The sequence below is a fragment of the Schistocerca nitens genome, chromosome 6 (assembly GCF_023898315.1).
Source record: "Schistocerca nitens isolate TAMUIC-IGC-003100 chromosome 6, iqSchNite1.1, whole genome shotgun sequence".
NCBI classification, from domain to species: Eukaryota; Metazoa; Arthropoda; class Insecta; order Orthoptera; family Acrididae; genus Schistocerca; species Schistocerca nitens.
This window is the reverse complement of record NC_064619.1, coordinates 539729094-539745111: the sequence shown is the minus strand read 5'-3', so window position 1 is coordinate 539745111 and position 16018 is coordinate 539729094. Positions and strand designations below refer to the sequence as shown.

At 40.8% G+C, this 16018-nt stretch overlaps 1 protein-coding gene across 2 annotated transcripts in view; it reads right to left on the bottom strand.

Moving 5' to 3' along the window:
- The window catches only part of LOC126262826 (WD repeat-containing protein 89), a 265014-nt gene that overhangs the window by 90417 nt on the left and 158579 nt on the right, over positions 1 to 16018 (bottom strand). For both annotated transcript variants that reach the window (XM_049959675.1, XM_049959676.1), the window contains exon 9: positions 9826 to 9937. In XM_049959675.1, the coding sequence (XP_049815632.1) occupies positions 9826 to 9937 (112 nt within the window). The remainder of the gene's footprint in view (positions 1 to 9825; positions 9938 to 16018) is intronic.

Genomic DNA, 16018 nt, shown 5'->3' with positions numbered 1-16018 from the left:
GTATACCTGTCCTTTTTCCCCCCGAAGTTAAGTCTTTCCGCTCCCGGGATTGGAATGACTCCTTGAATCCTTACCCTCTCCCTTAAAACCCACATCCTTTCGTCTTTCCCTCTCCTTCCCTCTTTCCTGATGAGGCAACAGTTTGTTGCGAAAGCTTGAATTTTGTGTGTATGTTTGTGTTCGTTTGTGTCTCTGTCGACCTGCCAGCACTTTCATTTGGCAAGTCACATCATCTTTGTTTTTAGATATATTTTTCCTACGTGGAATGTTTCCCTCTATTATAACCATATTTATTAATATGTATATATAGGAAATTATGTATAAGAAAAATGACGATTCTATTTTGCATAGGTACATAAGGATATAAAAGCTATGATAATTTTACATCGAGTATACCTAAGTAGGAAGCGAGAATAAGGAAAGAGAACATAATCTAGAGAGGTCATGTCTAACAAATATTCTGATGACTTGTAGGATAGTGGGACTCTTATGACCCAAGTAAGCATATTATATATTGAATAATGTATGTAGGCATGAAGTAGATACTGGAAACATAGAAGTGGATGAGTAATGGAGGACTCTAGGGTATAAAAGAGAAGTATGAAAAAGCGAGCGTGAAGTGTGAAGTAGATTTTAATTTTACCAGGTAATAATTAATTAAGTGTACATGAAGATGTATACTAGAGTAATGAACCATGACACCAACTCAAGAAGGATGGGGGGGGGGGGGGGGGGGGGTTGGCGCACCCAACGTGTATTGATAGGTACTGTTTCTAGAGGGGAAAGGGCAGTATCATGACAAAAGGCACAAAATTTTGTAGAAATTATTCTGGTAAGTTTTAATTCTATACTTCACTAGAATTATGAATTATTATGTTTTATGAGTGACAATAGGAGCACTTCTATTTTGCCCAGAGTTCCTCCAGACTACAAAAGGTCTATAAATAATAAGACCATTGTGTAATAAAGAAGCAGTATAAAGAATTAGAATAAAGAATAAAGTACTCAAATGTGATGAACACCTGGAGTTTGCGATTGAAAATTGAGACAGAGTCCTAACGAATGATAAATATTAGGAAAACTTACCAGGTCACTATTGAATATTCAAGTTTGATGTCAAAATAGAGTGAGAGTAGAATAAATGAAATATTAACTAGAGTTTATTCTAAATGAGTGCAAAGATCTATGTTTGTATGCATACTGTTAGAACAGTATGTGATATAAATTTACATAATGATTGTACAAAATATCGCATGTTCGATTTAAAGGGGGGAATATGTAGTGCTTCGAGAATTTTGGATTATATTCTAGAACCACTCGGTTTTCCATCGTTTCGAACACCCGATATTTTAGAGATGAGTGGGAGAAATGAATACGCCCTACAGCGCATTGTCTATTTGTATGTGCAGGTCAAAAAAACAGTTACAAGAAAATGATAGACCCGGCGGCCAAACAGCGGCAGACAAGTACCTGCTGTACGGTCCACAGAATTTTCGTGTAGGGATAGAGAAGAATAAGAAAAGTTTATGTAGTATTCTGTGCTCTTTAGTGTCTGCGTTGATTGTAAAATGACTAATGAACAACTGAATATAGATTTCTATGTTCATTCATGTATTGGACTGTCTTGAGACTAGAGACTTTTGAATTACTTCACATCTTGGCTATGAACGAAATGAGTCTAATGTTCAAGGAATAAGTTAGCTTGCAGAAGTTATTGTCTGTGAAAGTTGAAAATATAAAGTAATTGAACTGAAAAGTATTCCACGAGTACCCAGATTATTTCAAGGATAGAGAAGTAGTTTAACAAATTCCTTTAACCAGCTATATTCTTCGGAAAAGAAGCTTTTGGGAGATCGACACAGCTGATTACTCTCAGAAGAGAATTGGCTACACACTACATGTAAGTTAACTGATTTGAGAGATGTGTGAGCCTTGCAACTCAATACCACACTGTCTCTTGTCGTCCAAAAAACATTAGAACATGAAGACTCATACACACAAACAGAGATATATAAGTTCATACAACACCATGTGATGAAACCAGCTTCTGTTTTATACGAAACAAAAACAAATACAGAGTCATTTACTCTTACCAATATTACAGATGTGAGCAAACATCAAAGAGAATAAGCAATATATTCACAATGCCTTTAAAATGTGCAATACACACACGAAATTGTAATCAGGAAAACGATGCTGGGAAACGCTTTTATAAAAATAAATAAATAAATAAATATGCGGGACTTTAAATGACACAATAAGAAAAGGAGTTGATGGTTTATTAAACTTGCATTGCTCCAAGTGGCCTGGCACCAAACAAAGTCCGTGTTATCGGATGTTCCTATATGAGTTTCACCCCTGTGAGCTCCCATTCAAATACACCACACAAAAAATATTCAGCCAAATCGTATTTCTTTGCTGTGTAAAGAAGTTTAGCATTCCACTTGTCTTTGATGACATGAATAATTGTCTGCATCATGTGAATCTTAAAGTTCATCTTTTGCTGATCGTAGCTACATAAAAACGCCCACAATGTAAAATTGAACACTTCGGTAAACAACACAATGTGATCAGTTTGCGTACTAGGACCTAATGGCAACATTTTCTGTAACATCTTATCATGTGACCTATCTGCAGAAACTGGCATATCTTCTAAACGACTGATCAAAAATTATGAACTACCTACTGAATGTGAATTACTGATGTTTTCTGCATTAGTACTTTGATGCGACTCATTTGAAAATCTTATGAATTCCTTCATCACTTCACAAACTATTTGTCTTAAAAGTGGGCTTTTTCTTGAAGTGGTTTCATTAAAACTTAATTTCAGTAACATTTTTCTTTTGGCAGTTTTACTGAGGCTGATGGAAATATTCATTACAAACAGAAATTCCTTAAAAGCAGGTTCATTAACATGTGCTTTTAATCCACAATGATCATGCTGCTCCCATATTACAGTATTTTATGTATTAATTACTGCAACCATTTACCTCTGCTTTTTGCTGTTTATTCACAACACATCACTAGCAACAAAGAAATATATTGCAGGTATGTAGAATACACCAAGTACTATTTCAAATAGAACAAGGCAACTAGAAAAGAGAAATAAAGAGTTTCAAGGAAATAATATTAGAAACATGCTAGAATATGGTGGAGTAAATAAAACTATTGAGGATTTGTTCACGAGAATATGAGAAAAATGGTGAAAATCTGATAAAAGAAACTACTAAAACAATATGAGCACGAAGAAAACAAAACAGTATCTAGTGCTGGACAGACATCTCATTTCTTCAGTTAATATGGCACATGATACGGTAACTGTTGTAACTGTGACTGGGACGGTTGCGGGGTAACAATGACGGAAAGCGCTGCGAGACCCACAACAGAAGAGGACGGACACGACCAATGAAGGACAGAACGAATACAACAAGATCAAACAACGGAGTCACAAGGAAACAAACACGTCCACTCGTACACAGAACAAGGAAGTTCACTGTCTAACGCGAGGCAAGGTGTCAACCGACGTACGCGTGATTAGACTGGCTGGCTGAGCGAGAGGCAGGCGCTTAAGTACACTATCGGGGGGGCGCCGCTATTGGCCGCTGGAACCACGTGTTCCGCTGTGGCACCCTCACCCCAAAAGCGCGCCAGGAGGTGCGTGCCGCCACAGCTTACAGCGTGATGGTGCAGAGACCTCTATGGGTCTTCGACGTCCATGACGTCTGGCGCGGATTCAAATTCCGCAGCGCGCGGTACCAGATCCCTCCCCCCTGAAACTTGCGCATAGGGGCAGAAACGCCCCGAACGGTGCCGAGGTGGACGTCAGTGGGAAAAGGAACTGGGCGTATCAACCGCAATTGGCGGAAAGGAAGGGATGCCCGAGGTATCCATGACAGCCGGTCCAGAGTCCAGGGTGGGGGAGGGAGCCGCCGATCCACCCGGAGGTGGAGAGGGATGGCGGCAGGCCCGCGGGGAGACGGCAACCGGGGGCTGGGAAGGTGACTCAAAGACCACGTCCATACCCGAAGGAGGTAGGGAAAGAGGCGGCGGTGCGAGTCCCGTGGCAGCATGAGGGCGAAGCTGATTAGGATGGCGGTGCTCCAACCCTTTCGACGTCACACGCCGCCCATGGGCCGGGTGTCCAACCTCCCTTGCACCCGTACTCGCGGGCCCACACAGCTGCGCCAGGGGCATGCCAGGAGTGAGGGCGGCAGGAGGATGTGATCAGCGAGCAGGAGTCCAAACAAAAGGTATCCCCTTGCGACGCAAGTGATTGAGGGGTTGAGTAATGGAGGCAGCCTACGGCAAGAACTTTAAGTATTAAGTAACCTTGCCCAAAAACACCTGGAGTTCAGATAAGTCCTTGGGACAAGGAAGGGCCTCAATTGCCGCAACATTACGACCCGAAGGGCGAATGCCATCTTTGCTAAGCCAGTGGCCTAAGTACTCCACTTCCAGTTGGAAAAAACAACACTTGTCCAGCCGACAGCGGAGACCAACAGACTGCAGAGCGTAAAATAAGGCCTGAGGTTTTGCAAATGTTCCTGGCGGGAACACCCGGTGATCAAGATGTCATCCAGATAATTCACACATACAGGGATAGGCTGTGTAAGTGGCTCCAGGATTCGCTCGAAAATGGCCGGCGCCAAAGAGACACCAAAGGGAAGGCACTTGTACTTATATAATCCGAAAGGCGTGTTGATAACCATGATGTTCTGAGATTCAGCATCCAAGGGCAACTGGTGGTATGCCTCAGCCAGGTCGATCTTGGAAAAATACCCTACGCTGGTAAGCTTGGCAAGAAGGTCTTCCTGTCGGTGAATGGGGTAAGTGTCAAGGAGGGATTGAGCATTGACTGTAGTGTCGAAGTCCACACACAGTCGAAGAGACCCATTGAGTTTCCGTATGACCACCAGTGGTGTCGCCCATGCACTGTAAGTTACAGGTTCCAGCACGCCAGCGGCCTGGAGCTGATCAAGTTCCTGCTTGACCGCCGGCCGTAAGGCCACCGGATGGGGCCGGGCTCGGAAATAGTGAGGCTGTGCATCCGGCCGTAGGGTGATGTGCGCCTGAAAGCCGGAAGCACATCCGAGATCCGGTGCAAACAATGACACAAAAGCGGAGCACAGATCGTCCAAGTCCTGAAAGGGAACAGCCGTCAAAACGACCTTAACTTCGTCGGAAATTGAAAAGCCAAACAGTTGAAATGCATCCAGGCCAAAAATATTCGAAACCGACAGATGGGTTGGGTTGTTTGGGGAAGGAGACCAGACAGTGAGGTCATCGGATTAGGGAAGGACGGGGGAGGAAGTCGGCCGTGCCATTTCAAAGGAACCATCCCGGCATTTGCCTGAAGCGATTTAGGGAAATCACGGAAGACCTAAATCAGGATGGCCGGACGTGGGATTGAACCGTTGTCCTCCCGAATGCGAGTCCAGTGTGCTAAAACCGACAGATGGTCGACGACAAAGAGGGTAACGAGCCGGGGAACATGCATGTACATCGCCTGGACGATGAACTGCTCACGAAGGGGAATGGAACAGTCTCCGTAGGCGACCAAAAGGCGAGAGGGAGGTGACAATGCAGGAGAGCCCAGCCGAGTATATGACGCCATATTAATCAGGGAGACGGTGGCCCCAGTGTCGACCTGAAAACTGACATCCTCTGTGAAAATGCGGAGCGTGAGGAAAAGCTTCCACACTGATGGGTCATCCTGTGGGACAACCGATTGCAGAGCATGGGCGGTATCTTGAGGCCCAGGAGGGGCAGGACTGGATCGAGTCGAGTGATTACGACAAACCGATCAGATGTGGCCCTCCTTGTTACACAGCGTGCACGTTTACCAGTGGTGCGGACAATCAGCCCGTGAATGGGCAGTAAAGCGCTGTGGGCAAGATGGAAGTGGGCCGCATGACCGGTGAAGAGGGGCGACCGAAGGCGCTGACGCTATAGAGATGTCGGAACACGAGGAGTCCCGACAGCGCTGCCCTCTGTCGGCCGGGCCACGTCGACGTCGGGAGGACGGAACCCGCCGTGACACCGCGATCGCTGCCACCTGTGGTCGCGCCATAAGATGCTCGTTAGCCGCTTGAGCAATTTCAAAGGAGTGGGCAATGTGGAGAATCTCTTCCAAGGAGGGGCTGTCGAGATTCAACGGCGCAGTACGGACCTCAGGGTTGGGAGCCAGCTGAACCACCACATCCCAGATCAGGGAGTCCGCATAGGAAGCCTTACACTGCTGATTGGTGCACATAAAATCGCATCGACAGCTGAGACCCTGCAAGTCCGTGTCCCAGGAACGATACGATTGATCATGCTGTTTATGGTACTGGTTGAACTTCAGCCGAGAGGCGACTACATTGTAGCGTTGGGAATAATAGTTTGTCAGCAAAAGGCAGATCTCCTGGATAGAGAGAGACACAGGATCGGACAACGGTGCCAACTTGCGGAGAACAAAGAACGTGTCCGGAGAGGCCCAAGACCGCTGCAAGGAGTCGTCCGTGACTTGAAAAGCCATGAAATGTTGTTTCAGCTGATGTAAGTAGGTTTCCCAGTCCTCTTTAGTGTCATTAAAGGGCAGAAACGACGGCGGATGTGAGAAAGCATCGGACACCCGAGGACTCTGAAGCTGTTGCGGTAACGGATCCCGGGCATCGACTTTGTTCGTTAGCAACTGCAGCGACTTTTGTAAGATGTCTAACTGGAGCTGCTGCTGCTGCATGAGCTGCTGCTGTTGCTCCAGCAGACAGACCTACTTCGCCTCCATACGAACAACGACCACCGTTTACCTCATCACCAATATGTTGTAACTGCAACTGGGACGGTCGCGGGGTAGCAATGACGGAAAGCGCAGCAGGACCCGCGGAGGGCCCACGAACAACAACACAACAGCAGAGCACGGACACAACCAATGAAGGACAGAACGAATACAACAAGATCGAACAACTGAGTCACAAGGAAACAAACATGTCCACTTATACACAGAACAAGGAAGTAAACTGTCTAACGTGAGGTGAGGTGTCAACCAACATACGCGTGATTAGACTGACTGGCTGAGCGAGAGGCAGGCGCTTAAGTACGCGTGGCGCCACAGCTTACGGTGCGATGGTGCAGAGACCTCTATGGGTCTTCGACGTCCATGCCGTCTGGCGCGAATTCAAATTCCACGGCACGCGGTGCCAGAGTAACTAACACCAGAGTGAACAATGTATAGGCATTCAAAAATTGCTTTAAGTACTTGTATTGTTAAAAAGCTGAACCAGAAACGCTGATAGTTGACAATGAAAATACATTTCTTGATGGAAACAGCAAAATATTAGTACTGACAAGGAAAATAATTACGTTCTGGAGGTTCCATGTGTGTATAAAGCCAATCATGATATGAAAAAAGGAAAGACTTCTGAAGATGATGGTACTTTCACAGAAAGAGTTAAAACTGCAAACATTTACAGAATATCTTTTGCAGAATAAAATTCCCGAAAATGAATATTACTGTAATTGTTCTGGGCCACAAGAAAGGAGAGAGAGAGAGAGAGAGAGAGAGAGAGAGAGAGAGAGAGAGAGAGAGACTGACCTTTACACACACCTGCATCAATGCCGTAATATACATTTCGCAAGCAAACCTTAAAAGTGACTACAGCACAATAGGCCACTTTCAAGTAGTGCACAAGAGTTATAGAAGAGGCAAGTGTGTGAATTGCCTCTTTTTATGAAATTGCACAATTCTGAAAAAGAGTTTGATCAATTTCAACAAGACCTTTAGTAACAGTCCTTGACTCACCCTATGTTAGTATACTGAAGAATCAATGCTGCAGCTTTCTTTAGACTTTATAAGAATACTTTCTTCATTAAAACAGCTGCACATAGGAAAGTGTCATCACCAAGTTTCTAGAAGGACACAGGATAACTTAAACAGAATTTCTATTTGATGTAATGAATGGCAAATTGCTCCAAATGTGGAAAAGTGTACGCAGGAAAATCAATACCGTAATGTTCTAATGCAGTATTAGTGGAGTGCTGCTTGACACAGTCATATTGATTAAATATCAGGGTGTAATACTGCAAAGTGAAATGAAATGGAACAAGCAAACAAGGACAGTAGAAGGGAAGGTGAATGGTCAACCACAGTTTATTAGGAGAATTTTAGTAAAATGTAGCTCCACTATAAATGAGACCCTGTATAACACAGTTATGCATTCCTGGATATTGCTGGAGTGTTTGGAAGTCCCATCAAGTCAGATTAAAGGAAAACATAAAGCAATTCAGAGGTGTGCTGCTAGATCTGTTGTCCACCTCCTTAGCTGAGTGATAAGCATGTGGGGGACCCAGGTTTGATTGCTGACACTGTGGGGATTTTTCCTTGGTGTGAGGACTTGTATAGAGTGCGCCCAGCCTCATGAGGCCAACTGAGGAGCTATTCAAATGATCAGTAGCAGTTCCATGGTCAACAAATCTGATAATGACTGGGAGAGCGGTTGCTGACTACTTGCCACTCCATACCAAATCCAATCACAAAAGTAGCAGAAGGTGACAATGTGGACAGTTGAACCCAACTGTCTCATCAGGGCCAGGATGCAGAACTTTGCCTTTTTTTATAATCTGCTAAAATTGTTACAGATGGGTTTGATCAACACATGAGTGTTATGGAAATGCTTTGTGAACTGTAATGGGAATCTCTGGAGGGAAGGCGCCATTCTTTTCATGAAACACTACTGCGAAAATTTAGAGAACAGACTTTTTAGATGACTCCAGAATGATGTACTGCAGCCAACATACATTTCGCATAAGGAGTGTAAAGATGAGATATCACAAATTAGGGCTCGTACAGAAGCATACAGAGTCATTTTTCCCTCACTCCACTTTTTTTGGGAAAGTCAAAACTGAAATACATGTCAGGAAAAGAGATTTCATACAATAAAGACCATTATCAGCAACTCTAAGGATAGTTTTCAGTTACCTAAAAAGTTGAGTTGTAGGTAACCTGGAACTGGAGGGGTTCTGGTTTTTAGGAAGTGACAGTTATGCTAGCCTACCAGACAGTAAGTGTACATGCAGCACACAGGTATGCATGTGCATGCCCTCTCTCTGCCTATTTATCTCTCCCTCTTGTTGGTGTAACATATCACTGTGATGGAGTGATATGTTATGCAACATCTGTCTGGACAATAAAACATGATCACAACAATTGGAACCATTCATTAGGAACATAGTTTGGAACTGAAAACTGCATGGAGGTTTTTCTCACTGTTTCTGCACATGAACGAATACAGATGGACTGTATTTAAGATTGGATGGTCGTATTCATTTACACAATACTATGCAGCTAAATTTTTTTATTTCCAGCATTTACTGCAGAATCTGGAGTAGTAATCCAAGATTTTTCATGTCCATAACCACTTACAAATTCAGAGGAACATCAAACATGCACAGCAGGTTTTATGTTTGTAAAGACACTAATCATATTAAAATGTGTTTATTTGCATAACACATTTTCAAAGCAAAAATTGAAACACACATTTTCCAAAAAAAGTGCTATGCTCTGAAAACTCCGGCAAAATTTCTTTTTAAAGAGAAAGTATTTAGATGAAACTTTCTGCATTTGGAAAAACAGGAGATATAAACATTTTTCTATGTCAGTGAATTTATATGCCAATACACAAGTCTCTTCCTCAATGCAATGTGTAAGGGAAAGATCACTTTCACGTTATATTGTAACATTTTCAGAAAAAAAGTAATAAATATGAATGATGTGTGATTTTTTTAAAAGAGCTAAGAACAAATTGATACCAACAAAGCAGAAGATTATATAAAACATAATTATCATACCTTTGCATTATACCAACTACCACGAACCTCTTGCTTGTTTCCATTCATGCTAGAAACACTATACACTGCAGTCGTATCAGGCTTCTTTAGTGAAAATGCTGATAGATCCTGTCTGTAAACATACAGAAACGAAATTAAAACTGAATCTGTAACCTTTTTGATAGACTAAGGCATGTGAAACTGGTACTGACTTCAAAGTCTTTCCAACAAAAGGTCTAGACAGAGAATATAAACTACTAATAACATATTGTAGTGAGGAACTATGCCCCAAAATCTGTAACAAAAGAATCACTAAACAAAAAAACTTGGTAACTGACTGAATAAAATACAAAGGAAAAATTCAGTGAAGCAGTTGTGAAGCACCATTTTTTTTTCCAAGGGTGAGTTAACTGATGCTGTCATCTATTTTTTTCCCTCTTTGAGTGGTTTTACTGTCTCCTGTGCAGACACATTCACCACAGGTGAGTAACAATGATGAAATTTATGAGATTGATATTTTTAATTTTACACACATGATCAATAGAAATGTTTATAGATATTTTAGTTTTAAATTGAATGTTGAAATCATAATACTAATATCTCCCTGTTATTTTACTTTTCATGACATACAAAACATACAGTGAGAGTGACCAATACACAGTACAGAGCAAACAGTTTCCATATCAGCTTTCAGATATTATGCTTAATTTGTAGCATGTTTTAGACTAGATTAATTATACTTCTTGTGTCACACATCCAGAGTGAGGAGATCCTCAAAGATGTAGAACATGTCGTAAAACAAATACTGTACATTATGTCCTAGAAAAGAGAGATAATAATGTTTCCGACACAGATCCCAAGTTAAATGGCCAATATGAATGTGGAACAGGTCAAAATCTCTGAAACATATTTTCATTTAGAGATAATAGCAAACTTGTCACAAAACATGAATGTACAATGCACTGAGGTGCATATGATAACCCTTAACCTATTGTAGAAAAGCATCATCAAACAAAAAATCAATTTAAATTTATATACATTGATCATATTACAGCATTCAAGATGTGCAAAGTCAGATTCCACATAACACTCACATTATTTGACATCATTAATAATATATACATCAACTGGTTCTATTGAGAAATTCATCATTGGGATAGGGGTTGGCCAGCAAAACAAATCTTGTACACCTTTATTAAGTTGAAGTTTATTATAACAGCTTGCAAGTTACTGAAACTATGTCGTACTGAATATCATCTTTCTGAACCAAAGTAATAGATTTTAGGTCTTATGAAGGTTATTACTATTTATTGCACTGATTCCCCAAATTAGGCTATTGGTCTGAAAAAAGATATTTATTAGTTATGACAAATTTCACAATGGGCAGCAGCAGATAGCATCCAAGCTTTTAACCAATAAAAGTTTAGTTTAACTTGATGAATTAACCCAAAAAACAATTTCCTATGATATTATGGAATGAAAGTAACAATAAATGCTATCTTTCTTTTAGTGTCCCCTATGTCTACCAACATCTGTACAGCAAATAAAGATTTGCCTGGGTATGTCATCAGTTCTGAAATTTATTATCAAGTTAATTCCAAGATTTCAACACTGTCAGTCTCTTCAATCTGCTTTTCATCATACTTTAGACATATACTAGGTGAAAACCTCTTGCAAATTCTGAACTACATATGGTGTGCCTTTTCAATGTTTAGTAATGAAGAATTTTGCTAAGAACCATTTATTAATGTCAATGAAAATTTTATTAGCTGAACTTTCAACAACTATACTTGATTTGCTGTTTATTGAAATATTTATATCACCTACAACAAAACAAACTTGGCGGTTGGAAATGTTACTGATGAAGATCATTTAAGACACAAAAAGAAGTATGGGCCCTGGGATGGAATCTTGTGGGACACCACATGTAATTAGTTTCCAGCTGGATGAGGATGATAGCTTAATATAGGACTCTTTCCTAATGATAAATTTTGTTTCCTGTCAAAAAGGTACGTTCTTAACATTGTGACTTTCCTGCTACAGAATCATATGAAGTCCGTTCAAGAAATTCCAGAACATTCATAATTTCGCACCAATGATGTGTTGGAGTGAAATGCGGTTGGTATCCCTGCACACGCCTATATTTGACATGTAGTTGCCAGAAGTTTCAGTGTTGTATGTCTGTTAGTTATTGTTCAGTGCTATACTGAGTAGAACAATGTCGGTTTACGAATTTCGAGATGGCAGTGTTAGAGGAGCAATGCTCCTGCACTAAATTTTGCGTTAAACTCAAGAAAACCTTTAAAGAGACACACTGAATCATGCAGGAAGCCTACAGTGATGAGAGCTTACATGTGGTGTTATGAAAAGTTCACAAGTTCACATGGTTTAAAAAATGGTTAGACAGAAGTCAAAGATGACCCCTTTCAGGACACCCTCGACGTCTACCAACAATGCTCATATCAGGAATGTCAAGGAAATTGCTGGTGCCAATCGAAGACTGGCTGTCCAAGAGATTGCAGAAGAATGTAACATTTCAGCTGGATCATGTCACGAAATCCTAACACAGCATCTTGGAATGCATAGTGTTGTTTGCCAAGTTCGTCCTACGGCTCACGAGTCAAGACCAGAATACCTTTGCCTCACAATCTGTGAAGAGCTTTTGGATAGTGCAAATGAGAATTCAATGTTTCTTAAGAGAATCATAACTGGTAATGAGCCATGGGTCTAGGATTATGATGTTGACACCAAGGTCCAATCTTCATAATGGGTCAGAAAGGTTCTCCAAGATCAAAAAAAGCATGTCAGATCAGGTCAAATATTGAAGCCACACTGATACTTTTCTTTGACTTTGAGGGATTAGTTCATCATGAATCCGTGCCACAGGGACAGACCGTTAATCGACTGTACTATTGGAAAGTGTTGCGACGCCAGCGAGAAAATGTGAGAAGGAAATATCCTGAAATGTGGTGAGACAACTCACAGCTCTTGAATCACGATAATGCGCCAGCACATTCATCCCCGTTGGTGTGTGACTATTGCACAAAAAACGAAATCACTGTGTTGTCTCATCCTCCATACTCTCCAGACCTGACCCCTGTAGACTTTTTCTTTATTTCCAAAGCTGAAAAATCTGTTGAAAGGATGAAGATTTGCAACGATACACAAGGTAAATAAAATCACAGACAGCGCTTTGCGCAGTCCAGCAAGACGCTTACCAACATTGCTTCTGGAAGTGGAAATAGCATAGGGAACAATGTATCAATTGTGGTGGAGAGTATTTCAAAGGAGACCATGCATAATAAGTAAAATGTAAGCACAGAAAAATTTTGTGGACGAAGTTCCACAATTTTTTGAACAGACCTTGTATTCTAATTTATTTAAATGGATATTATGGTTTACACAGACTATATATTACACCAGTAACCTATAATTTATTGTCGAACAAATTAAGCATTTTCTTGCTGTATGGGAACCCATTAAAAATCTTAACTGTGTCCCTGACAGTGTACATGCCAACTGAAATGAAATGTGTGTATCGCATATTTGGTCAGGAGTCCATCTCTGGAGAGTTCAGCGAATGCACGCACACACGCACACACCTTTGCTAACCACAAGACCATGAGCTGCTGACAGAGAGCTATTATACATTACTCATAAACTTTCAGAGTTCTAATTTTCCAAAGTATTACTTGTACAAATATAACTGATGCATGAATAGAAACATAAACTTGCAGATTTTGCATATTGTCCACCAGTTGCATTTCGAGTGCAGTGCTTTGACAAAATGGTGACAAAGCAAGAAAAGAATTTTTGTGTGTTGCAATATGTAAGATGTTTATCTGTTACAACAGCATACCCCATATTCTGAAGGAACTATGAAAAAGAACTGTCATTTAAACAGATTTTTGTGCTTTGGTATTGATAATCCAGGAGCACTGGTTGTTTCTGTAAACAGAAAAGTACCAGTTGACCAACTGTGCTAGATACAACCATGGAGGAGACGAGGGAAAGTTTCACATGCAGTCCAAGAAAGTCAACAGGCTGGGCAAGCCACGAACTGCGAATACTGCAGCAAATTCTGTGGAAGATTTTGCAAAAGCAGTTACATCTCAAACAGTACCATATGCAGTTCATGTGACAATAAAAACCAGAAGATTATGGCTGGCACCTTCAATTTTGCACCACAATACAGGAAGCACTCGAGGATGAACATTTAGCTGCCATGCCAATATTCAGTGACGAAGCAAGCTTCCATTTATCCGGAAAGTTTAATCACCACAATGTGTGCGTGTGAGACACCGAACATCCTTACAAAATTGTGGTGTACCAACAAGATTCACCAAAGATTAATGTTTTCTATGCAGTGTCACAGATGAAGCTGTGTGGGGCATTTTTCTTCCGTGAAAAGAGACTGTGATGGAAATTTCTTACCTTGATATGATGCAGTCATGGTTGTTTCAACAACTGTCTCCGTTTCCATGAATTTCATTTCCCAACAAGATGGGGCATCCCCTCACTGTAGCATCGATGTTCGTAGCTATCTAAATGAAAAACTTTTGCATCATGGATTGGGCATACAGACTTTACTACAACTTGGACAAGTGTTGTGTGACCAGAGGGGTACTCATAAACATTTGTAGAGTGCTAATTGCAAACTTGGTGGATTTACAGTTCTATCCATGTGTCAATCATGTCTGTACATGTAATACTTCAGAAAACATTGAGCTTTGAAAATTAATGAATCATTTGCAGTAGTCCTCTAGTAGTTATAGTCAGATGGTTAAAAAGCTGCTTTTATACAATATTTTCCAAAATTTTTGAGAATGCTGGCAAAAGTGAAATTGGATAGAAGTTTGATGCTTGCTATTTCTTTATTTTCTTTCCTATAAAGACTATTAATGTCAGCATATTTCAGACAATTGGGAAATGTTCAAGTGATAAGTGACGGGAAACAGAAATAATTTGACATGTTAACTTCATTGCTATTTTATCATAAACACAAGTTTTTTTCTATCAGCTTGTTTGTGTTGTTTATATTTTGTGGTGCAGAGTTAACACATGTGAAGAAGTTCCAATAACCAGGAATTTTATCTGTGGGCGGCAACTGGTTACATATGGCCACCAATTATACTTTGTGTTGAGGGCTTGTTCCCGTAGCTTTGCATTTTGGTGTGTATCATGGTGTGTGTTGTGAAAAAGAGTTAATGAGATATCATAACATCTACAAGTTGTTTGTAAAAGAAGAGCTGAATTTGGTAACCGAAGAATGAGGCACACTGAAAATGGCTGTAATAGGCTCAGCAAATAAAGTAAATGAATGTCATGAGTTGAATACAAAAGCCTAGAATACAACTTGACAAAATAAGTGAAGAAAGCCGGAGTCAGAAAGATTGTCTCTGCTTTCCAAATTTCTTTATTATGCCTCAATGCCAAGAAATTCAAATAATGCTAATGCTTCATGTTCTCTTTGCAATGGTACCCTCGTTCAACACAAATCTGCTCTCTGGGCACACTGTATGAAATTCCACACATACTGATTCATGTCTCCATCTTCCTTTTCTTCTACCAACAGCTCTCCACTACTCCCTTGTTGGTAGCCCTACATCCTCTATGATCTGCTAACAAGTGATCATGTGTGTCCTGTAGCACTCTATTCCTCAGTTTCACTGAGACTGCTACTCATTGTTCCAACTTGGTTTTTCTACACAGCAATGCAGCCTCTGTACAAAACTGTTTACTACACTGCTTACACTCACCTAGTGTCTTCTGCACCATCTATCACTGTTGGCAAGATGGCGCTCAATGAAAAGTGCAATGACACAGTGCTCTCGGAAAAAAACAAATTAAACAGTTCGTCATGCAAGAAATGTCAAAAACGTGTAGTGAAAGGAATACTATGTGTTAAGTGCAACTTTTGGATGCATGAGAAATGTGCGAAAACGTGCCTTAGAGTCATAAGTGAAAACTTTGAACGGTCTTGTTTTGATTGCTTACCCGAAGAAAACGTTCATCTAGCATCGACTGTTAAGACGAAAGATGAAATCAAAAAAGCGATGCAAACAGAAATTGACACTCTAAAATGTGAAATATTGTCACTTAAGTAAGGAAGTAAGCAACAAAAGAAGGCATGTGAGCCTGCAGGTTATAACTGCAACAAGAGGGATACTGTTAGTGTAAATAATCTAAATGTCGAAAACTCAAGTGCCACTAT